The sequence below is a fragment of the Strix aluco genome, chromosome 15, assembly GCF_031877795.1.
Source record: "Strix aluco isolate bStrAlu1 chromosome 15, bStrAlu1.hap1, whole genome shotgun sequence".
In the NCBI taxonomy this organism is placed as follows: Eukaryota; Metazoa; Chordata; class Aves; order Strigiformes; family Strigidae; genus Strix; species Strix aluco.
The window spans coordinates 7,001,206-7,025,142 of NC_133945.1; the positions used below are offsets into that span (position 1 = coordinate 7,001,206).

The 23,937-nt window shown below is 42.2% G+C and overlaps 1 protein-coding gene across 1 annotated transcript; it reads right to left on the bottom strand.

Moving 5' to 3' along the window:
• Positions 1–7,069: 7,069 nt before the first annotated feature.
• Positions 7,070–22,250, bottom strand: TEKT4 (tektin 4). Its single transcript, XM_074840924.1, has 6 exons — positions 21,714–22,250; positions 14,277–14,347; positions 12,615–12,758; positions 11,497–11,719; positions 10,357–10,511; positions 7,070–8,903 (listed from the first exon to the last, which is right to left on the bottom strand). The coding sequence occupies exons 1-6, from the start codon at positions 22,245–22,247 to the stop codon at positions 8,687–8,689; spliced, it is 1,344 nt and encodes a 447-aa protein (XP_074697025.1). The 5' UTR covers positions 22,248–22,250; the 3' UTR covers positions 7,070–8,686.
• Positions 22,251–23,937: the final 1,687 nt, after the last annotated feature.

Below are 23,937 nucleotides of genomic sequence, written 5' to 3' on the forward strand. Positions count from 1 at the left end.
CCTCTGCTGAAAGTGTAAAAAAGCTGTTTGCTGTGTTCGTCAGTTGTGTAGACACTACAGCAAACCTGCCAGCTCTCTGATTTTTGGCAATAGACTTTGGTCGGCTTTTCATGGTAACCTACCGCCGGGTTTCCAGACAAGTGACCACTGTGCATGGGCAGAGAGAGTCTCCCAGACTTCCACAGAAAGCACGGAGCAGGTTTACAACCAAACTGGCCTTCACAAAAATAAATTGTAATTTACAGACTGAGATAGATAAATGCAACCCCGCATTAATCTCTTGCATGCTTGAACCCATTCGGATTTTAAAAGCCTCTCCTATGAAGAGCTCATACACTGCAGCAATCATAAAAATGATCTTCTATTTACAAGGCCTGAAGGCAATCCTTAATCATGAGCCCACATCTGAACAAGGCACTCCATCATTATGGGGTAAGTGTATGAAATGGAAATACAGCCAAGAACTTTGGTGGATTCCAATTTATTCGAGGCGTAATCCCGCTCCGCAGTTCTCAGCGCAGGGAATGCTTCCACACCTGCACACCAAGAGCTGCAACAGGCAGCTCGGTGCATTGCCCACAGCCAGGACCGTGTGTGCCAGCACCCAGGGTGGGCTGTCCCCAGGGCTCAGGGACCACTGCTGGGTGCTCCACCACCGCCAGACATGCCCCACTGGGGACCGAGGACACCCAGTCACTTGTAAGTGGGTGAAAAAGGACTTGGAGCTGCTTTGGTGGGCTCATGCTGCAGCAGGTAATTTCACTGCCTGGCAGAAGAAACGGTCCCAACATGAACAGATCGCTCCATATTCCTGTGTCACCGATGTCTCTGACCAGTTTTCTCCTTTGGGAAGAGCAGCTACAGATTAAATTTGCAACCTCCCCCTTTTGCTCTCCGCATCTCACCTCCCCTGAGCCTTGGCTCAGTTCTGGCTGATTTAATTCCCTCCAGTAATGATTCACCCAGTTAATAGGTTCTCAAAAGGATCTGGTTGAGGAAGGAGAAACTGCAAACATTTCCAAATAAAGAAAAACTTTTACATTTAATCTCAGTGGTTTTGTCACTTTCTTCTGTCATTCCATGTCTGGGACAAACCCTGTGTTTTTGCTCAATCTGTGAACACAGTTCAAATGAGCTGTGTGATATTTGGAAAAAAACCAAAACCATCCTGTTGTCCCCCTTTCCATTTTCTCTCCTAAACAAACATAAAATGAAAAACTTGAGTGGTAATTCATGGTCTAGACACTGTGTTGCCACAACACATGGCTAATGCTGAGCCCCACAAGAGTCCTGCTGGCTCAGAGCTTGATTGTGCTGTTTCCTCTGTGACTCCTAACGGGTTTTGGAAAATGTCTACACAATGAGAAGAGCTCAGCTAAGTGCAGCTTCAGCTAAGTAAGAGCTGATTACAGCCCCACGATGGTCAGGGTCCATATCTTTTTTCCTGGGATGTCAGTAAGCCCTCCGTCCTGGCAGTACGGATGGGCAGGAGTGATCACAGTCCCTCCTGGAGGAAAGTCCCTGCCTTGGAGGAAACTTCTTCCAAATATCCTGGAAACTCAAAAAGAAAGATGGGAAGTTTGTTAAGCCTGCGGGAGGAGAAAGCTCAGCATCTCAGCAGGCATCCACCTGGTGTGCAAGGGGCAATGGGGAGGTTTGAAAGAAAGGTTGAGAGAGAGACCAAAAGGCCGCAATCCTGGCTCCTCGCAGCTCCATCTTGCCTCACACCATCCAAGAAGCAAATTCTGCACCTCACAGCTGGGGAGTGTCTGCAGATGCCCCTCCTGGGAAGGACGTGTTGGCCAAGTCCTCCTCAGAGTCCTTTGGGTGCCCAAGGGGCACAGTGGTGGTTCCCCACCTCCTCGTCCCAAACTGAACACAGTACTCTGCTTGGCCTTCACTCCCTCTGCCAGTCTGTCCTCTCCCCAACAGCAACTGGTGGATCAGGAGTTTTCAACATGTGCATTGATGCCTTCCAGCCCTCTGGAGAGGGCCTGGCTTTGATCCAGAAAGCTTTACGGTAACAATTTTACAGCTCTTGGCTGCTCTCTGCTCCATCCACCTCCTGCCTGTCCTTTGGCGGTGAAGCCAAAAACATATGCGATATGCAGGTTGGGTTTATTTTGCTGGTACAATGTGTTTTGTTTACAGCTCTTGAAATACATATACAGAGACCTAAGAGCTCTTTCATGATTGCAGCCTGTGATGGATTCATATGGATGGGAGTTACAAGGCTTCACGATCCCTCCCTCAGTTTTACAATTTACCCTTGCGCAAAAGCTGGTGTCATAAAATGCCAGGAATCTTGGCTCAGGAGAGCCCACGTCCTGTACCCTCTTCTCATCCTGCAATTACTGGGCAGATAATGTTCTCAGCCAGGGAACGTCCATGGGAGCGCAACGTGGCTTGACTAAATGCCAGCAGAGCTGATGTAATCGTTCACATGCTGGGGCTGCGCGAGTAAAATGTGCTACAGTCTTGTGCACGTTGTATCTATAAAATCCCAAACCAAGGGGCAGGAGGGAATGACAGCTGACATGTCTCCTGGAGTCTGGCGACCCATCTCCTGGCTCTCTGTGTTTCCTCATATGTCGGCTGGTGGAAAAAATGTGAAATATTGAAGAGATAAGAGTGAAAGGATTGTTAAAGCTTGTGGAGAGGAAAGCTCCCTGTGCTGGGAAGGACAGCAGCATCAGCGCTGATTTCAGCCTGCAAAACCCAGACATCTTCTGTCTGTGGGGTGCTCAGAAGTGCTGGTCTTGCTTCGTTTTGTGTTGTTGGCGTGAGGCGAGCTGAGCTGGGAAGGTGATGGATTCCCACAGCCCCGGCTTCTCAGGGCCTCAAGTCTGAATCCGAGCTGTTTGCTGCCGTCTGTGCTCCTCCAGCTGTCCGTGAGGCACCAGAGGCAGCTGCCAGCTCCTGCCCGTGCCCGCAAGAAAGCCAGGAGGAATTAGCAGGAACTGGGGATATTTAATAATTAGTAAAATTGTGGTTGTCTTTTTCTAGTAGCAAGTATTGTTCCCTTCCAGGCTACCTCAGTTTCAGCCTTCGCTATTCTGCAGTTTCCTGTTTCCCTGACCACTGAGCAACAGCAACGGGGTGACATATCTCAGACGGTTTGGTGCTGCTTTGGTTTAAAGAAATTAAAAGCCATTGATCTGAAAGACAGCCCTGTTCCTTTACATGGAAGGTCACTGGCAACATTATAAATTTTTAAAGCATGAAACAAGCAATATTTTAAAGAAATAAGTGAAATTTCTCTGAGTCTTCAGAGTTATTTCCTTTCTGGAAGCTTCTTTTAAAATCTCCCAAATTACCCTATGATTGACATTTTATTCTTCATTAACTGTGCATGACTGTGTGAAGAGGTCATTCAATTTTTCTTCCCTGTCATTACGTTTATATAAATGCTCTAAGAATCAGCAATAAAATACTTCATCTTCTTATTTCTTTTAAAAATAAATCTTTTTTTTTTTACCCTCTATGGCCCTTTCCCTGAAGATTTCACACTTTCCTACTGCTGTTTCACTTTCAGAGTGGCCAGGCCTGTTGAAACTGCAGTCACACTTGAAGCAGATCCTAGTGCTGCATTTGAGAGGAGTATCGATGTTTTTCCACAGTGGCTTCTTTTTTTCATTCTCCAAATAAAAAATAAAAGGCATTTAAAGAGAAAAGATAAAGTTTCTCCCCATAGATGAAGCAGCATTACAAGCAGAGTCATAGCATGTTCGATATGACTGAATTGCCAGACATAAGGGAAAAGGAGCAAATGGGGGAAATGGAGTAATTCTCCATCGAATTGCCATGCTTCTGCATTTCCAAACAACAGGCTACGTGTGAACATGCTAACTCCTGCAACTGTGTCCAAAACAAAGTGTCTCCCAGCATGGGCTGCACGTCAGGCAAACTGAGGCACCCTTCCATAACCCCAGCTTGGAGCTGTCACCATTTTAAGTGGGGGGTAAAACTCATCTCTGCAGGAGAGGGTATTACTGCAGCAGCTGATTCTGCTCACAGCACAACAGTACTACGGATGATGCAAAAGCATAATTTTCCTAATTCCTATCCAAATCCAAGGGATTGAAATATTATTTTAGGAGCCAGGTGTCTAAAAATGTTTGTCAACATGGGCTTCCTTCAAACAGGAATTTGCTTACTGTCTAGGCCTCCTAAATGCTCAACTTGCTTACTCTTCCCTTTAATCTTTATTTCTTTAATCTTTATTTTTCCTTCTAAGGAAAGCTTAAGAGGAACTTGTAGGACTAAAGTGCATGTGCCTGGCACATGTAACAAGTCGTAGTAATCAGAATATCCCCCTATACGCATGACTTTTTGAAATAAGGATGCGGTAGTGAGGTTGTCATAGAAACAACTGCATTCCTCACCCACAGAGTGGTAAGAACAGGCTGTTGTTCCTCATTCAGAGAGGAACGGAGCCGGGATGTGATCCTGGGGGACTGGTCATTCCTCCTGAGACAACAGGCAGCAGTGGGAAGTAAAGGCACTCAGCATCTCCAAGGATGAGCTCTCATTCCGGTGCTTCGTGAGTGTCTCAGTCTTGATAAAGATATTTGAGGAGTGATGCCCGTTCCTCTGAGCAGACTAAATGTAGGAGTCCCACTGGAGCCTTTCTTCAGGCAAACTCTCTTTGAAGGAACTGGATGCAAAACACTTTTGATGAAATAAACTAGTTCTCACCCATTTGGTGATGGGCATGTTCCCAGGGAAGGGAAATCACAAAGCCTCTAGTAACAAGGAGCTTGGAGTGAGCAGATATACTGTAAGGTGGTGTGCTGACCTTCCTTGCAGGCTTTCATAACCCCTTTGGTTAATTGTGGTTTAATGGCTTGAACAACAACAGATCAAAGTACAGTTTGATCACAGCGTGGATTGGTCAGAGTCTGCTTGGGTACCTGGGCACATGAAATATTTTATATCTATTAACTTCACATATATAAACTCTGAACAGGAGGGCAAATGACAAATAGCCAATAGTTATTTTTAAAACAAACTTTAAGAAATTTTCAAGATGAATACGTTTATCAAATGCTATTTAGTTACTAAATAATATCCAGTGATATTATTAATGGCAAGCCCAGCTCGGGTTGTTTGCTCGTGGACATTTTAGTCACATTGATCTTTCACTATTCAGCCAGTTCTCCTCGTTCCTGTTTGGCTGGGATTTGTTTCTCAATGCTATGAAGACCATCGTGCCACTTTGGACATGGAAAGGGGGATCTAATATACAGAAACAAGCCTTGCAAACAACCTTGCAATGGCCCTGCAAACAACCCTTGTATGAGGAATTTTTGGATCTCATTTAAAGGGTCTTCACTGCTCCTGTTCTTAGCCTGCCATGGAGCCAATGTTCGACCTAGCTACCAGAGGAATATCTTAGGAATAAAACAGGCCACTAATGAGCACTGTACATGGCCATAAAGTTGTTACTGTGACTTTTATTACTGCTAAGACTGATGTTGGGATGCAATTTACTTAGAGAGGCCAGCAGAACTTAGAGACTACCCAGAAATTACTTGGAAAAATTGCTCAGGAAAAGATTTTAAAATAATTTCCACTTCTCTGCGGGTTATTTTGTAATTACACTGCAAATTACCCCAAACAGAATCTTGAAAAACAATAGAAAATACTGCCCATGTTCTTTAAGATACAGCTGGTGTTACTGGCTGTCCTTGTGGCTATTGACCATGTAGATTTAATTAAAGATCAATATTTTAAGCAGGTGTTGTTTGTAGCATGTGTCAGGGGTCCAAAAGCAGAGACAGAGTCTTCTGAAAAATCTCACCTGGGCACCTCGGTGCTGGTGTCTGCCACTTTGGTACTAAATTTTTTAGTGACCTGTGACACTGTACAAAGCTGAAATTATTAGACAGTTGTTCTAAGCTTCAGTCTTAGAGAAAATCAATTATTCATGATAAAAAAACTACACAAATATTATCTCCCAATTCTCCGTAACCTTCTTTGCTCCCCTTGCAGAATGTCATCTGCTCTTAAGTAACAAGTTTTTAATGGGTCTTCACTCCTGTTTTTTCCTGAAGTCCCTGTACCTGGCACTATAAGTATCATTTATCACACCATTATTTCCTTCCTCTACCTGTAATCATATGAGAAAACTCTCAGACTTTCCAGAAATTAAACCTTGTCTTCATAACCAGAAATCTCTCAGGATAATAAACAAAAAAATCCTAATGAAGTCAAAAAAGTCCACACTTTTCATACAGCTTAGCAAGTAGTAGAGTTCAAGAAATTGGAAGCTATTGCTCACCTGTGACCTTAGCTCACATGAGAGCCAGCTAAAACATCTTTTAAATATTTCCTGGTAAATCCTCAGCTTAAGAATGAATTATGAAAAAAAATATTTACATGTTAGAGTAGTGGCTTTAATTACTATTTTTTAAAAATCAATAATTAAAGAAAAAAGAATTACTGAAACTTGAAGCTATTTCACCTGATTCTCACTCTTTCCACTTGCTCTTATTCATCTATTACCATGTGAATAGGGCAGTGATTACTCTCCTGCCAATGTATGAGGTTTACCAGAGCAGGATTTTCCTTGATTGGCCTAAAGCAAGGGCAGACTAATTTAGTTCACAAAGGTAAATTAAACTGATAGGCTTTAATTAGGGAAAGCTCCATTTACAACCCAATACGGGGCATAAGGTTATTTGTGCTCAGCACAGTCTCAGAGAAGATGACAGCACTTTTTTCCTCTCTCTGATGCAAAACTGTTGAATCAAAATAATAGTTTTGGGTTCTGGACTGCATATTCTCTTCATCCCATCTGCCATAATCATAACCCAAATTCCACTTTGATTCCACTTTTTGTCTTCTTCAGTGGGTGAGTAAGGTCGATTCGAACATATTGCTCCTTTCTGTACTTTCTGAAAGTTTTCTGTGAATATTCCCATTAGTCTAAAGCCTGGTTCACTGTCTTATTTTTCCCTCTATTTTACATGTACACCTAGAGATGTTCATGCAACCAAAGAAGCAGCACTGTCTAGAGAATGGGACTAAATGACCAAAAATCTTTTAACACCACAGCTCTGAATACTGGAACATCTTCTAAAGTGTTTTATTCTTCCGGTGCAGCTAAAGTCAGTATTATACACAACTGTGCAGTGATATAGCTGCATACAAGGTGTGTGATCCACCAGGCTGTAAGATTTGAGCATGAAGAATAGGCTAGACCATGAAGAAAGGTGCTGAAGGTGTTTTAAGAAAGGCAGAATGAAGGAGAATGTTTTCAGTCTACAACAATCATCTTTAGGAACCTTTTTAAGTTCTGTGTGTAGAAAAGCATAGTAGAGCCACATTTATTTTTTCTAATCTACATGCTGTTTCTTTCTAATAAGGAGTCAACATCTGGACTATAAAAATATAATAATGAAGAGGAAATCTGTTAAAAAAGCTAAACAAAACTCTTGAACACAAAGCCTGTAAAATAGAGGCTTGGGTCAAAAACCCTCACTGACGCAGCTGGTTTTCAAAGAAACGGTAGTAGCTTTTAGCAGGAGGGCAATTGCTGAATAGTGCTCTGCACATCCTGAGTTAAGATAATACAAATAGCTGTCTGGGAGAAAAACAGATAGGCTAATGGCCTCTCCTCTCTGGTTAACAGAGCAGGGCTGTTCACAAATGGATGCTGGCTAGGGGGTTTTTTGTGTGTTTTGCTTTTTGAGTTTTGGGGGGTTTTTTTCTCTCTCTTTGATCCGCTGCTTTTAAAAGTAAAAAACTGTAATAGAGGAAACCATAATGGAATTGTTCTGTGTCTTCTTTTCCCCTTTTTTGCCACATGTCACATATTTAACCAAGTGGCCTGCTAAGCGAATGGATGAATGACATTTGGTACATTGTCTGCTGGAGTAGATGAATCTGATGTGTTCTCCATTACGGGTAATAGCTCAAACACATGCCTTGCTTCCAGGGAATAGCAGGAACAGATCAAAAGCTCAATTCAACACCCAAGTGCTTAAGTTGAAAGTCACGATTGCTATTCACAAGCTGTTTAGGGTTTTTTTTCCCTGAAAAAACCCTAAATTTATTGACTTGAAGGTTAAAAATCCTTGGACTCATTTTCAGATTACATAAGCAGGTGTCACAGACTGGGAGCGGTTTTGCCAATAGGCAGATTGTCATCTAACCTGTGCAAACTTGTTTTTTTTACTAATAATGTTTGAGCAGCTTAAAAGTCTATCATCTGTTTCCTTGCTGCTCATGTGATCGTCTGTCAGGCAGGCAGTTTTATTGCTGTCATTTCAGGCTGCCTGACAATGCTAGCAAGCTATAAATGTTATATCTACATCTGTGTATATTATTATTATTCACAATAAATATTCACTCAACATATTCACTTACTAGGGTGAAAACCCCAAATATCACATACTGTGCAAATTATGCATATGTGATATAGATTATGCATATATGATATAGATATGTTCTAGATGTAATGAAACTATCTTTTAAACTCACTATACTTTTACAGGCAAGGTTTTATAGAACTTTTAAAGGCAAGACTCAAAGCCCACCAAGATACTATACTAACGCATTTTAACCCAAATAGAAGAAAATACAGTGAATACACTATAGTATAGTATTATCCGTATATTTTATACGAAAGAGTCTAGACCACCTTTTTCTTCCAGACTTTGCATACTTAGTACAGAGATTACTACTGGTAACCTGCTAATTTAAGAATAACGGGGTAGTGTATGCGGTGGGCCATGCACTTTTGCCTATCAATAAAAATACTGTTTGTTTTCACAGCTATTTCTTTTTCTAAATTCATCCGTGTGTCTTCCAGGTTTGCCAGAGACTGTTCAGATTCCAGCAGTTTTTTCTTCAGGGATTCAATGGGCTCTGTTAGTGCTTCAACTTCACTGGTCAACCTAAACAGAATTACATTAAGTAATAAAATAAAAAGCAGAAGCCAGCTGGTGTTCAAAAAGACATATGAACTGTAATGGGAATAAAGATCAACAGCTATAGAATCATAATACTCAACAACAAAGGAACTCAGAGAGGTCCCACATACTTGGTCAAAAGCAGAGTTTACTTTCACAGCTTCTGTACAGATTTTCCCATATTTTAGATATTACCAAGAATGTCCTTTGCCACTAAGCACAGTGGAACTATCCATCCTCATCTTCTCACACTTGTACTAAGAATTATAGGACAAAAATTGTTAGGTAAGTCACCTGGTTTGACTGGATCAGCATTTCGTTCAGCCTGGTTTTTGGTATCTGTTCACTGGTATAAAACTCAATTATTAAAGATGGTACTTGCACCAGAGATCAGAAAACAATCTTTACTTTAAAAGCATAAAGCTTTTAAAGAAGCAGCAGCAAACCATTTTTAAAGCAGCACATCATTTCCACTGAAAGTCAGTGGGGGTTAGGCACTTTACTGCAATCTGCCTACAGAGAAGACACATATTTACTTCCTGGGAAAACAAGATCCCTGTGTGCTATGCAAACTGAATAACTACAAACAGTGTAAGCGTGGCAATTAAACACATGCCCATTCAGCAAAGGACTTGTAGGTGTCCTTAAATCCTGTTAAAGGCAATGTACATACTGAAAAGCTTGCACACAGATTGGTTGCTGACTCGGGACCTTAAACGAGCATGCCTGAGATGGTATAAAGCACCTGGATTAACTGTAACTTCTTCCTCACTGTGCAAAGAACAGCATATTGGCTTTGAATGGTACCTTTGCTACGAGGATATTGTAACCCTGCAAAAGCTGATTCCCCACTTTTCCTAAGCGTAGGAAAATATGAAGGAGGAGAATCAATTACAAAGCTTATAATGAGATCAAAACTGACAAAGGTGACATTCAGACCTTTAATTTGAAAGGATTTGTTGACCTCTAGTTTTAAAACAGATTATTACTGAAAATCAAATGCCACCAGCCTGATGCTTCGTAGTACTGAGGGCTTGTCGCAGACTATGAGTATGTGCAGCCCATTTACATTCTCAGCACTGGAAGCACAGAAATTCATTCGGCACATAGTCCACCTTGTGGTGAGCTTTTGCTAACAGCAAAAGGGCTGCAAGTGATCCACACGCTGTCAGATTTTTTTGGAAACCACACAGTTCAGAGAAGAAAGCGTAGAGACAAAAGGCAGAGTGGAGTCTATAGATTTTCTATTTGTCAATACATTATGTTAAAATATTTTCCCTAGTGATTTCAGCCAGTTGAATTATTTCTGACTTATATGAGAATCAAACCTAGTAAAAAAAGCTAAAGGCTATGTGTTGCCAATAAAAAGTGCAAAAACTGTCTAACATCACTTCTGGACAGAATGGACACCTTGAAGGACTTGTTTAATAGAGTTTACCTGAATTGTGCTTCATCTCTGCAGAGCTCTACATTGGGCCTGAAAGACCTGTCATACAGCCTTGTTTGAGCAACTTTCATCGGGGCTTCTTTGTCTTTGATAGCTTGTTTGAGAGCAGCAATGTTAGCTTCTTGATCTCCAATCTCCTTAAGGATCTAAAGAGGATACCCAAGAAAAAGAAGTGTTTAAAAAAAGATACACATTGTCTCTGTGCATGCTATACATCTGTTCATGGTCCTAGTGAATCAGGTATAGTTTTGACCTCCTATGTGGCCAGAATGTAGAAGAAATAGAAGTATGAAGGTGGTTTTGACCTGTTTATTTCTACTACTGCACTGAGAATCTGATCTTCAGTCTAAAAAGAAGCAGAAAATATTCTGCAGCCTGTTCAAAAACTCTTCCATGTCTCCTGACAACACATCCCACCTCCATGAATTGCTTTTAATTGTAAATTTTTAACTGTAAATTTTCCAAGAAAAATTCAAGTTATTTTGAGAACAGCTGATCAGCTTGGAAATGCATAGATTTCTGGCATTAGTGAAGAAAATGGAACAGACAGGAAATTCTAAATCACTTCTCCATCATAACCACTGACACACATGCAAAAAATAAAGTCTACCCAGCTGTCACGACTCAACAGGTGCTAAGGAATGAATGTTTTTTCCACACTTGCAGGTGGTCTAACACAGAAGTAGGAGCTGCTCCACGCTGGAGAAGGGGCAGAGGCTGAAGACACCCCTTGTCGCTTGCCAGGAACTGCTGCTGCTGCTACTACTGCAGCCCAGCACATCCTTCATTCCATAAAAGTGATAACCAGGCTAGCCTGGGAATCCTGGCCCAAAGATCAGCTCCTTGATCACACAGTTTTAGGTTTTAGTCCAGCAAGACGTGGAAGAAAGTGTTTAATTTTCTTCATATTTAAGTCCATCTCTTGTTTAGAGAAGCACAACAGATAGAAGAAAAAGATGAACTGGAGCCACAATCCAGCTCTGAAGACCCCGATTAGATACTAAGCTGACACAAAATAGTGTTTGATACCTGACATGGACTAAGACTTTTTTTCTAGAGGATAAATCTACTGTGATCTTCTCCAAAGAGATTATCATGCCCGTAGACAGAATTCAAAAAAATAACACTTACGTTTTTCAAATGATACTCTAGTTTGTGTTTTGTATCGTCCAGCTCCTCACAGTGTTTGGCAAAAGCCTCATTAACAGCATCACACTGTGCCCTCAGGTCCCGAGATACGTCATGAAGAATATTGTCAATCAAGACACGAAGATTGATGGAAGCCAGTTTTTCTTGTTCTGCCCTATAGATGTTGTCATGACTGAACTTGGCCCACGTCTCCGGTGTTGAGGCACTGGAAGAAGAGGTGAATAGTATACACATAGAAACCTTGCTCTTTTGTTCAAGTTGCACCTAAGAAGACAATCTGAAGCTGGTCCTCTCCCTGCAAAAGTGTTGTCAACCTCTATTTGTTTTTGCTGTTGCATGCAGTCTAGGCTTACCATGAAGGGAAACTAATCCTTTATAAAATTAATAAACTCTTGTTCATTTTGTGGTTTCTGAGGGAAGTAATACATGACACAACATCACCCAAAGTTCTTCCATCTTTAGCTAATACTACTAAGGCAGAAAAAGTACACACGTACTTTTTTGTGCAAGCACAAGCAGTTAAGTCACCAGCAAATAAACACATGGATATATTCAAGCTTTACAGTCTGTGTCTACTTTGAAACAAAAAGAAACAAGATCTCTAGTTATACTTTGCTACATTGAGCAGCAGAAGGAACTACATAGCACTTGGGACGCTGCATCATATGAACACTGTCAGAAAGGGGCAGGGGGGGGAAGCAGCAAGGTTTATTGTAATAGTAATCCTGTCTGTGTACAGGAAGCAGCACTTGCCTTTCCCAAAAGAATAGCCTGCCTGCCGATGTCAAATGGTAAATCTCAATAGGATTTAGATCAGTCCTTAAAAGTATAAAGCCAATTATTTCCAAGAAAAACTGCTACAAGCTCAGTTTACATACAGCGAACCAACTTTGCCATCAGCGCTGCGCCATGCTGCCATGCTGAGATGGTAGCACTGCCTTCACTAGCCATGCAGCTATCTTAAAGCTGTGACATTATATGTCCAAAGCAGCAGCAATCACACCTTTAATTCCGAGCAGCATTACAGCTTTCACTGACACAAAGGATGTGTTGTATCTTATCAGGGTTATTTTTGGAGGATGATGACAGTGACTACTCACCTCTCTTCAAACTTCACTGAACTAGGATGGAACTGGATGTTGGTGCTCTGGTTACTGTATCTTCCACATTTATCATCAATATTGTACGTTTCAACTTTGTCTGACCAGTCCCTTTCACAAACCTCTTTGTGATCCCGATTTAATCTGAAAAGTCATTATTATCACACATTGTTAGTGGAAAACAATACAATTAACAAAACTATCACTGACATTTCTGAAGCTCTGAGCCTTTGTCTTTCAAAGAGCAATGAGAACATAAACTTTCCTTTTTGTCATGAAAATTCTAACCAAGCTCTCTCTCCCACAACTATCTGCTAGAAGGACAGTAACCCTCATGTGTTAACCCCTACCCCAGACCTTCAGTACTGTTCTGTGCCTACTGAAGGCTTTGAGCTCTTATAACCTGAGGCAAAGGAGTTGTTGGACTTTGGATTTTACACAATAATCCTAAAACACAGAGGATTTTTTCAATAGTGGCAACAGCTGCAGTTATTATGGGGAGAACAGGTAGGAGGTTTGCCCAACAGAACACTCTTCCCGTGATAAGACATCAGGCAGTGCTAGTAGAAGATCCATCCTCCTCTTTCGCTAGTATATTGAGTGTGACTCAAATTTAAGACCTCCATGGAGTGACCCTATTCCTGGAGCCCTCCTACGTAGCCTTTCAAAGACTGTAACATGCAGACAGTGTAATTTGCCTTTGGAAGATACAAGTACCATGATATTCAGAGATAAAACTGCTGCTTTGTTGTCAATTCAATGAGTCACACGTCACCCAATTAATTAGAATGACTTCATATTACAAAAGACAGTGGGTCGTTATCAACTGTTAACACCAGATGTCAGTCTCACCTAAGGAATTAAAAATACTGCTGGCAAATGATACTAAACGATGGTACTATTTAAACGATCTTAAATCAATCATAAAAAGCGAAGCCTAAACTCAGTAGATTCCTGTCATGCTCTAATTGATGTAACAGAACTACTTTAAATTATTTTGCATTTATAGACATGCTTTCTGAAAACAATATTTTGTTTTATCTGGTAGAATAGCACAAATTGGAGCAGATTAAAAAAAATTAAAAACTAAAATATCCAGGTTTCCAGCAGTTAACTCCTTCATACTGATGCACCTTAGGATTCTGGTAACATCTTTCCAAAGGGCTTGTTATAAATTAAAAGCAAATATTCCTTTTGAAATGCAATGAACTTCCAGGTTATACAGAAGGTAGAATGAAGTTTCATATTTTAAGTTCATACTGACATCTGGTAGCAAAAAAACTCATCTTGAAAAGGTCCTTTGATCAGATAGATTATTTTAAAAGAGGCTATATTACAAATATATCACAAGGTGCAACAAGATAGAGTGATATCCAGATAATACTTTTCTTGCACTTAAGTTTAGTGTTGGAAAATGAGAGAACTGAATACACATATGGGAAACCAGGAATGAAAATCCAAAACATGGCTTTAGGGCATGGCTCTACTTGCAAGTCCTGAAGTTTCATCACTGAGTACCTCTTTTCAGGTTGAAATGGAATTCACATGGCTCATAAGCCTGGCATTGGTAAGATCTTTGTCCACTGGGCATTGTGGCCCTATATGCCAGGAATTATTTGGCTATGTAAATTAGCTACTAAGGTATCATGAAAAATGTCTTACCGCATCTGATTAACAGCTTGTAACAAAGTTCTTCTCAAAAGCTCCTGGATATCTCTGATAAGTTCAGCTTCCTAGATAAAAACATGGAGACTTCTGTGATATCCAGAGCAGCTCACACTATCCTGCAGAGCAATTTGATTTCAGTGGTTGTGGATAAATACTTAAATCTTCCACTCATTACCCACTCTTACCCTATTATTGTAAGACATGATTTTCCAAGGAGTTAGCAGATTCTGAGGTAACTCAGCTGTAAGTCTTAAGGCGGCAGCAATGCTTGGAATACTTATAAAGCCTGGGGATTCATTATTTTCATATTGCATGTGTATCCTATGAAAAAATCTGTGTTCTATCAGATTAAACAGAATATCTGAACTACTTGCACAGCCTTGAAGTAGGGAAAAATAAGGCAAAAGCGTCATGCTCAGCAGGAGACCAGAGTCACTGCCTTGCACAAAAGGTGACATTTTAAAACCGAGCAGGACACTGCCTGCCCTGCAAGCACAAACTCAGACGTCAGAGGCTGCTGCCTTGCCCAGGGATGCAATAGAGCAGCTCAGCTTCCCTGGCAAGGACTGGCTGCCAGAGCCTGCTGAGTCCCTGCAGATCCCTTCAGAGCCCGCTGCCTCGCTCTGTAGTAAGCGTTTTATCTGTATGCAAGGGAGAGGCTTCCCATCGGATTCCTGCAGAGCTCCAGAACCACAGCTTGTCTGACATATGGTGATAAGGTGCTATTTAACATAAAGGAGTGGCAGTATCATAATCTTCTGCTGGCCTGCCTCCTTTGACTGCTTTGTATTAACTAAAAATAGAAGTTACTACTCTATGATTTAAATAGCTATTGTCTGCTTCAGCAGGTATAGGAAAGCTGTTGTAATAAAAACCCAATGACTCAGCTTTACTTTTTTTATTAGACCTATTTATTCCAGAACTCATTTTGCCTCTGGTGATGGACAGTATGGAGGACTGCAGAATTATCTCAGATATGCAATGTTGTTTGAGGGGTTAATTTCCTCTGAGTTGCAAGACAGTGACTGCTCAAAGTCATGAAGCTTTACCTCACCTTGATAATGGATCCGATGTCTGAAGTTTCAGCTCAAGCTCGTTTTAGGAGGAATGTTCATTTCAACACAAATATGATCAAACCAGAAAAGACCGTGCTTTCTAATAATCTCTTGTTGAATAAAAAGTACCTGGTGCTCATTTTTGACTTCAGTAATGCTGCTTTAGGGATTAGCTATCAACGCTCTATGAAGTGACTTTACTGACCTGGTGATTACATATTATTATATAAAAGCTAGTCCAGCAAGCATTTTTTCTTTTTTATTATTTAAAGGAATTTAATATTTGAGGCTCAGATATTAAAAAGAGCTTTTGTATATGAAAAATTCCTAATTAATTTTGCTGTTTTACATCAATGACAGTCATCCAATGACAGCTAAGGGAGTATATACTTACTAATAAACTTTATTCCCAGAACACCGCTGGCACTCGTTGATCCTTGTACTGTTTTTGACAAATAAATGAGTGTGTATGTCCCTGCAGTGTCAGTTTCTCCATCATAAGAAACCAACAGGGACCATAAAAAAGATCTTTTTATTCTAAATGGAAAAGGACAATCATGATTGGAAAGAAAATATTATTTTTAAGGCTCTAAAAGAGCACAGCGAAAATAAATACATAGCTGAAGGTATCATTTTACAAACTGTGAGAACACTAAAACTCACTTTCTGCAGGGAGGAAGTATTACAATGGTTGAGCTGTCAAAGTAAAAATTCAAAAAGATTTTAGAGGGTTAGAAAGATCCAGCACTCGAAATTACATTTATAGTAATTGATATTATTTTGTGTTGGGTAGTCAGTCTCCATGTAAATAAAGAGACAACCAGTTTCCTATGAGTAATGTGCACAATTTTCAATGAGAAAAGCCTTCCTTTAGCAAGTAAGGTCTCTCATATGGAAGGAGTGAAATAATGAAAAAATAAAGAATTCCCTTGTTGAATGACCTAAAATAAAATTTAAAAATTGATTCCCTGTTGAGGAGAGATATATTCAAATATAACATTTAAAACTGAAGATACAGTTCTCTACTACAAAGAAGATGGAGACTCCCTTTTTACAAGGAATCACATGGAAAAGAGGAGGGGTAAATGGGTACAAATTACTCCTGGGGAGATTCTGACTGGACACAAGAGGAAAATTTTTCACAATGAGAACAATCAACCATTGGAATAATCTCCCCATGGAAGTGGACACTTTTAAGATTCAGCTGGACACAGTGCTGGGCCATCTTGTCTAGACCGTGCTTTTGCCAAGAAAGGTTGGACCAGATGATGCTTGAGGTCCCTTCCAACCTCATATTCTATGATTCTATGATTCATAACTAATGGTTGTCTAAGATTAGTTAGAGTGAGTAAGGAGGCATAAATGACAGTGATTTTTCAACATTTATCTACTAAATTTTTCTTAACTTTTAAAACAGTTAAAAAGCCAGGTTGCATGGCTGGGAGGAGCTGTGGTACTAGGTTGAAGATGAAGATCCTTTGATTGAGGTCCCTCAGTCCTGGCTGTACTGTTAGACACCACGGTACAAAGCCAGCCTGCTGCCCACCCATAGCTGTGGCTGGCTCGTGGGATCGACATAGGAGAAGGTCCACACTGCCAGGTAGCACTGCCTGCCAAGCAGCAGGAGCTGGGCATCTCATACACCATGTGGAGGACTTATAAAATGCCATGTCTGCTCCTTCACATTTTCTTTGCGGAGTAAATTCCATCCACAATCATGGCAGAGCGAGCTGCAGCTAGGAGCACAGCTCTCCCGGACTTTGTGATTTCAGCCATAAAAATGTGGCTGATTCCACATGAAAATCCTGGGGGCAGATCTGGGTTTTAGCGTGTGGCAGAATAGGTGATCTTTATGTAGTGTGTGCACAGAATTGTGCTGGCAATTTATCTGAAGGCCCAGTCTGGGTTAAGAGAGGAAAAGCGTGTGAAAGGGTTTTAGTAGCAAGCAGCATCTCTGATTCAGAGGACAACATTAACTGAGATTTGCATTTCTTCAGTTCATGAGCGGACTTGGTAGATGAAATGTCTTTTTTTTTCTCCTTATTTTTCCCATTTATGTCTTTATGTGCTGTCTATTAAAATGAAATACTGTCAAATCTGAAGTGATCTTGGCTTCTTTTCAGCTGTCTTCACAGTTAATACTACTAATAAACCTCTGTTATTATAAATGGTTGTCAATTAACAGAGAGAGAGCATTTTATAGTTTAGCGTGCCATTTATTTTATTACAGTATTTAATGTTTATGATGCAAAAGTTGGATATTCCTCAAATCTAGTGATAAAACCATCCCAGTTCATGACTTTGTAAGTGTCTAATTAATGGTGCAAAGAAAACGTTTAAGAGCAGATGTTTGTGCCTTCCATGAATTTACAAATTCAGGTTTTTTGCAGCCTGTCTTTTTACATAGTGACTTGCAGATGTCAGCAATGTCTAAATACAGCACCCAGGGCCAGAATGACACAGTGTGAGAGCAGCTAAGAGGAACTGGTAGAACCCCGTGAGAGAGGCTGTGCAGTCACCCTTGATTACAAATCCAGCTGCATCCATCCATCAGTAACAACATGACACCAGATGTCCCACACATCAGCACAGCAAATAAAAGCAAGCTAGCTTACAGATCTCACTAGACTTAGGCCCCCAAACAGCATGTAACAGGAAGACTGTTATTCACTACAGCTGGGAGTGAAAGCAGGTAACAGTCCTCGAAATCTCAGCTCTGTGTCTGGCCTTTTTCCTGCTGGTCTCCAAGAGTCATTTCAAAATCCACGATCTGCAGATGTTGAGAATAAGCACTGCACTCTTAACTGAGTTGTCTATGTACAGGACTGTCCTATTGTGCACTGGTTCACTTGGCAAAAGCTACAGATCAAAGTGTTCGGAAATGGCATTCTGTTGTTTCCCTTGCCCCATTATTGCAGTTAGCAGGAATACATACATATGTATCCTTTCTCTGCTTTTTAAAACTTTAATTCTGCACAGTTGACAGGATTTTGGCTAATGCCTTTGTCTTCAGCATCAGGGAATAGCTGGGGCTGACTTCATTGTTGATGCAAATACACAACAAATCAACACTCTGAGTCTAGGGTAAAAAAATGGCATAAATGAAAGTACATCCGCTTATTCCACAGTCATATCTGGCACTCAGTTAATGAGTCTGGACACTGGACATGTGGAAATAACCTTGAAATGCAGTATATATGCAGCTGAAACATGATTTATTGACAGTATACCACCACATGGCAAGTCCTTTGCTAGGGTTTACATTTTCAATATTAAATACATGCACATAAACATAGCAAACTGTCATTAAATTGATGCAAAGGGGATTCAGAAAAGATGTTGTATGGGTTATGAAAGTCAAAAACCTCATACAAAACAGATGCAGGTACTGCTTTTTATGAATTCAGCTATTCCCAATGCAGCAGCACAAAGAAATAAAACTATTCTTTTTGAGAGATTTTATCTTCTTTTTAGTCATCAAAGATCCTTCTTTATTGGAAAAACAATTGTGTCTTTCCATTTCTTTTTCTTAACCAGAACTTCATTAAGAAAAGATGAATATGCTGTTAAGTGAAGTCAATGAACTTCTGAGTAACAGCTGACTTGACTATGCATGTGAGGAGATTTCACTTAAAAATCCTCATCCCTCGTTCCAGCAGTGGCTATTTAGTGGTGATATATATCACAATAGGTGATCTAGATGTGAGTCCATGCTGCAAAGCAAATAGGACAGATGAGTCGCAGCTAAAACTCCCTAAAAGAAATAGATGGTGTGCCAAAAAATAGGAAAACCCCAATTATTATCTGGATGCATAAAAGCTTCATCAGAGATACTTCTGTTTTCTTTGTGAGTCATCTGAAGCGATTCCTACTGAACAGATAACAAAAGTGCAATTACATGCGGAGATTCAAAACTACTTGTGTATGTGTATTTGATGTTGTCTCTCTAAATGTCATCTGCCAAGGGGCTGCTGAAAGGTGGTTATCTCAGCAGGATGCTCTGGGAACTGGGAAATGTTCTTTGTAGCTGCAGAAAGCTGAAAGCAGGAACAAAACTTACGTCCTATGAAAAGCTTTTCCGTGAGTGTGTGAAAGGCAGCGCCTTGTCCAGACATGCTCTTCCCCTAGTTGCAGATTCCCCCATGCATCCATCCATGGGAGCTGGCAGGAACACGGCAAAGATACCCAAGAATGACGCCAACACAAGCCTGGGCTGCTAGTAGGAGAGGAAGAATTTCAAAGGAAGGAAAATGCCCTAGAATATCAATTAACTGTGTAATTAAAACTGCAAGGAAAAGAATGTCTGTTTCCTAACATAGCTGACTTTTGGAAACTGTTTCTTCTTTTTCTTAGTTTTAGCATGTGAAGAGAAGAAATCACTCCTGATCTCCCTTGCATTACCATTCTAAAGAGAGTTAAGATTAGAAAGTAACTGGACAAGTAAACAACATTCAGAAAAAGTATGCCAGTACTTCAGTGATAAAATTTGCATAACTCCTCCAAATAAGCAAACTTGTAACACAGAGCTACCAGTGAACTGGGCCATTAACTTGGAAATCTGTGCAGTGAACAGTTAGAATTCATGGAACAGCAGCTCTAAGTGTCAAGAATTATTAGTCAGTTTTGGAGAGAATAAGAAATACAAGGTACTATCTGATTCCTTGCAGTGAAAGAGGTGTAGAGTATAGCTGCAGCTTAAAAATCTGGCCAAGCTACGGAGGGTACATTTTAACATCTATTTGCAAACATTTGTGCCATAAAATCTATTCCTCTGTGAAAATGGGAAGGATTTCCTCTAATATTATGTACTCCTCTTCCTTCTGCACTGCAAAGGTCATTGGCATGGCAACAAAATCTTCATTTCTCAAGAGTCCATCTGCTGCTGGTATACACGCCTCATCTGAACTCACATCATTCTTTTTTGATGACATCCTACTTGGCTGTTGACGGTCTGTCGTCACAAGCACACAATCACAATTTCAGGTGAAAAATTAGCAGCAGCAGCAGATGGACTTCTGAGCAATGAACGGACTATTCTCTGAGATCAGGAGGAAAGAAATACAGCAGAGAAATCCTGCCAGAATTTTTTTTTTTTTTTCAAATCTTACATTTCACAATTTCTCTAAAACATCAGCAGCTGATGAAAATAATTTCTTTTCTGTAATCTGAATTTTGTAACAATTCACACACTGAAATATCCTCTACACTGTCTCCCACATTTATATTTTTGACTGGAACAACCTCTTAAATATCAATTACAATTCAGCAATTGTACACAATTCCTATTCAAAATATTGCTAAATCCTGTCATGTTAATTCTATCATGCCATCAGCTATGTAAGTCTCTTCAATATTTTTCTAATAACAAATATTAATATCTGGTTTAATAAGTAACTCATCATGAATCAACTTTCACAGCATATTGGAGGCTGCAGGCAAATAATCATTGATTTATTTGTGGGACAGTAGAATATGTATCATTCCAAAATGAAAATGAACCAGAATCTATGCTCTGTAACGTGCAGCCATAATAATTACATCAGCCTTGAAGGCAATCCACAGGCTGTGTCGGATCTCAGTGACAGATAACAAAGTGCCATCTGGAGTAGAGAGTCCTCTATGGGAGGAAAAGGATCAAGCAAATTTCAGGAGAATCTCAGGTTTGTTGAAGTCACACTGTCACAAATGCCATCTCTCCGTGCCCCCACCCGCTTGCCAGGAGATAGCATCTCATGCAGGTGTCACACGACTACATTGTACCGTTCATCGTGCTGTCCTGCAAGACACTTAAAATGATGGTTTATGTTGAGACACTGTAGTACAGCGTTGGATCACCATCTTGTCATGAACCTTGGCAAGACTACAGCATCAGACTCAGTAGTAAAAGGTAGAGGCCAGAGACTGCCAGATTTGGACAGCTCGAGCGTGGAAACTGGCAAGGAGCATGGTCCTCAATAGTCTGCTTGTTGGGCACTGCATTTTTAAAGTGTAACCTGCAGAGGTGAGGGGACTTTAAGCCAAGCAGAGGCTGGAAGAAGTTTAATGCCAGAATAGGATGCCCATCTTGCTTGAGGAAACCTGTTTTTATTTTGTTTAGATCTCGTCTGAGAGGGGGGATCTGGTCTCCTCTAGTCATGCTCCTGTGATTTTAAACACTTTTTTTTAAACAGAGGAAGGATTTTAAATGATCCTTCTTAAACCTAGGAGTGACAGAGACCAGGCTGCCAGGAAGGGGCACTAGGCCCCTGTGCACTGCCAGAAGATACCTTCATGAGCTGTGGTTATCACCTGCTGACCAAACTGTTCACCATTTTAGAGAGCAAAGCAGCACTGAGAGGGCTGCCAACAACCCTTAACATCCTAACGTCCTGCTCACCTTCAGCAACTCTTTCTCCACCTCATCACAGACCAGGTCCGGGGATTGCCTCCTCTCTCGACACTGCAGGTTATCGGTGGCGATGGCATAGGGCAAGGTGGTGACATCGAGTGCCCTTTCCAGCCGCAGCTTCTGGGCTGCCAGCAGGCCGGTCTCGGCATCAAGGTCCTCAATTTCCTTTTGGAGCTCGGCCTTCCAGAAGTGTACATCCTGCAGGCGCTGGCCTAGGGCGGCCGTGGAGCCCTGCTGGGCGCGCTGGGCAGTGGCAGCGGCATGTTCGGCCAGCTCCTTGGCCTCGGCCCGGGCGCGCTCGGCTTGCTCGCAGCCGGCGAAGGCCTTGTGGTACAGGGCAGCGTGGCTCTGGTGCCACTCAGGGGGCAGAGACTTGGCAGTGCGGAAACCGGCCGCGGCCAGGCCGCTGGAGGAGTCGGGCCCCGTGTTCAGCGCCACCTCGCACACCTCCAAGGGTAGGTCGGAGACGGGCACCGTCTGCGGCGCCGGCTCCTTGGCCAGCCGGCCTCTGGCTTGCGCCATGGCGGCGGGGCCTCCCGCGGGGCAAGCCGGGGCTAGGCCGCGCCGCGTCCTCCCGTCCCCGGGGCAACGGCAGCAGCCAATGAGGAGGCGGGTCCCCCCATCGCGAAGGGAAACCCGAGGGGGAACAGCCCGCCCCTCGATAGACGAAAACCAATCAGAGCGCGGGCCCGCCCCGAGGACGCGTTGGATAGGGGAACGCCGGCTGCCCGCCACCCGCCTCCAAGCCGCTTGTTGCTATGGCGACGGGGACACCCGATTGGGCAGGAGCCCGGGGGCGCTGGCGGTGTCATGGCGGCGCCGGGCGGCCTCAGGGCGGGAATCGCTGCCGCCCGCGGGGCTTCGGGCGGGGGGGGGGGATTTCCCGACACGGGCCTAGGTGCACGTTGTAGCGTTTGTAGTTCGCGTGTGGTTGAGAACAAAGATACGCTGAAGTCCCTACACTGCGTCCTGACTCTTTGTGCTGAGGAACTTCTCTCTCCCAACTGCCACGTGGGCGCAGTGACACTTTTTCCTGTTTGTTTTCTAAATAAAAGAAGATCCTGACAGGACTTCATCCCGATTCCTGCCCAGCAAGCAGTGGAGGCAAGAGGGAGGCTCAGCGTGCTCCTCCATGCTTGCCCAGAGAGCCCCTCAGGCCGTGGGGAAGGCCCTGGGCAGGCCCCCGGGCCCTGTACGGAGCCTGCAGCATCCGCTGCTTTTAAGCCATTCGATTTAATACATTTTTGCACCTCACTCCATTCTTATACCCAGATGATCATTATCAAAACAATTTGTGTGACTCTGGCCTTGTCACGGATCAGGTGCTTGTGAAATCCAGCTGCTGCAGCATCCCCTGTTTAGTTTTCACTTGGAGAGATACAGACAGCTTATGCTTGAACTATATTAAATTCTTTGGGTTTGCCACCACCATGCAACAAGGAAAGGAAATTAAAGGAGAGGCTGTGAGGCAAGAGGCATCTCTTCAGAGCACTTGGAGGAAGGAGGGAAGGTGCTGGAGACCACGGTGACAATAGAGGGCACCCTCGCCCTTGCACGGCGACAGATCCTCTGTCTTCGATGTCATTTTGATATGGAAAATAAAAAAGAAGAAAAAAGCCATGTGCACTGCAGCCCGCCCAGTGTCATCCAGGCTAATCGGCTCCTTGGGTGTTGAGGAGAGCGATGCCCAAACCGCTTTGAGGTGTGCACGGCCGATAACATGCACACACTGCAAGTGTGGAGTAACAACTCTGTTTGCACCACACAAACTTCTGCAGAAGACACTTTACGAGAGTTTGCTCTAAGTCCACAGAAAGTTAATGGTCGTTTTTCCTGCAGGGCCTTGCACTCTTTAGAAAGATCGAGTGTTTGTCCCTGATACAGTGCTTGCATTCGAAAGATGCATCGTGCATTGGCTGCAAGCTGCTGCCCACCAGCCCTGTGCAATGGCTGGCAGCACATGCCAGCAAAGGCTCCCTTCCACAGAGACTGTTGAAAAAGGAGATTCAGTCCCAGCAGAGATAAGAAATCCTTCACCTTCCCTTTTGCAAATATTATACTATAATTGGCCTCCAATTAAACAGCAGTGGTGGATGATATCTTTGCACTGCTGAAGTCACTGGAATGACAGACACCCTTTGCTTTCCCTTTGCACTTCATTTCTGTTTCTCTCCTTTTTCATGCATCTTTCCTCCAACTCCAACTGTCCTAT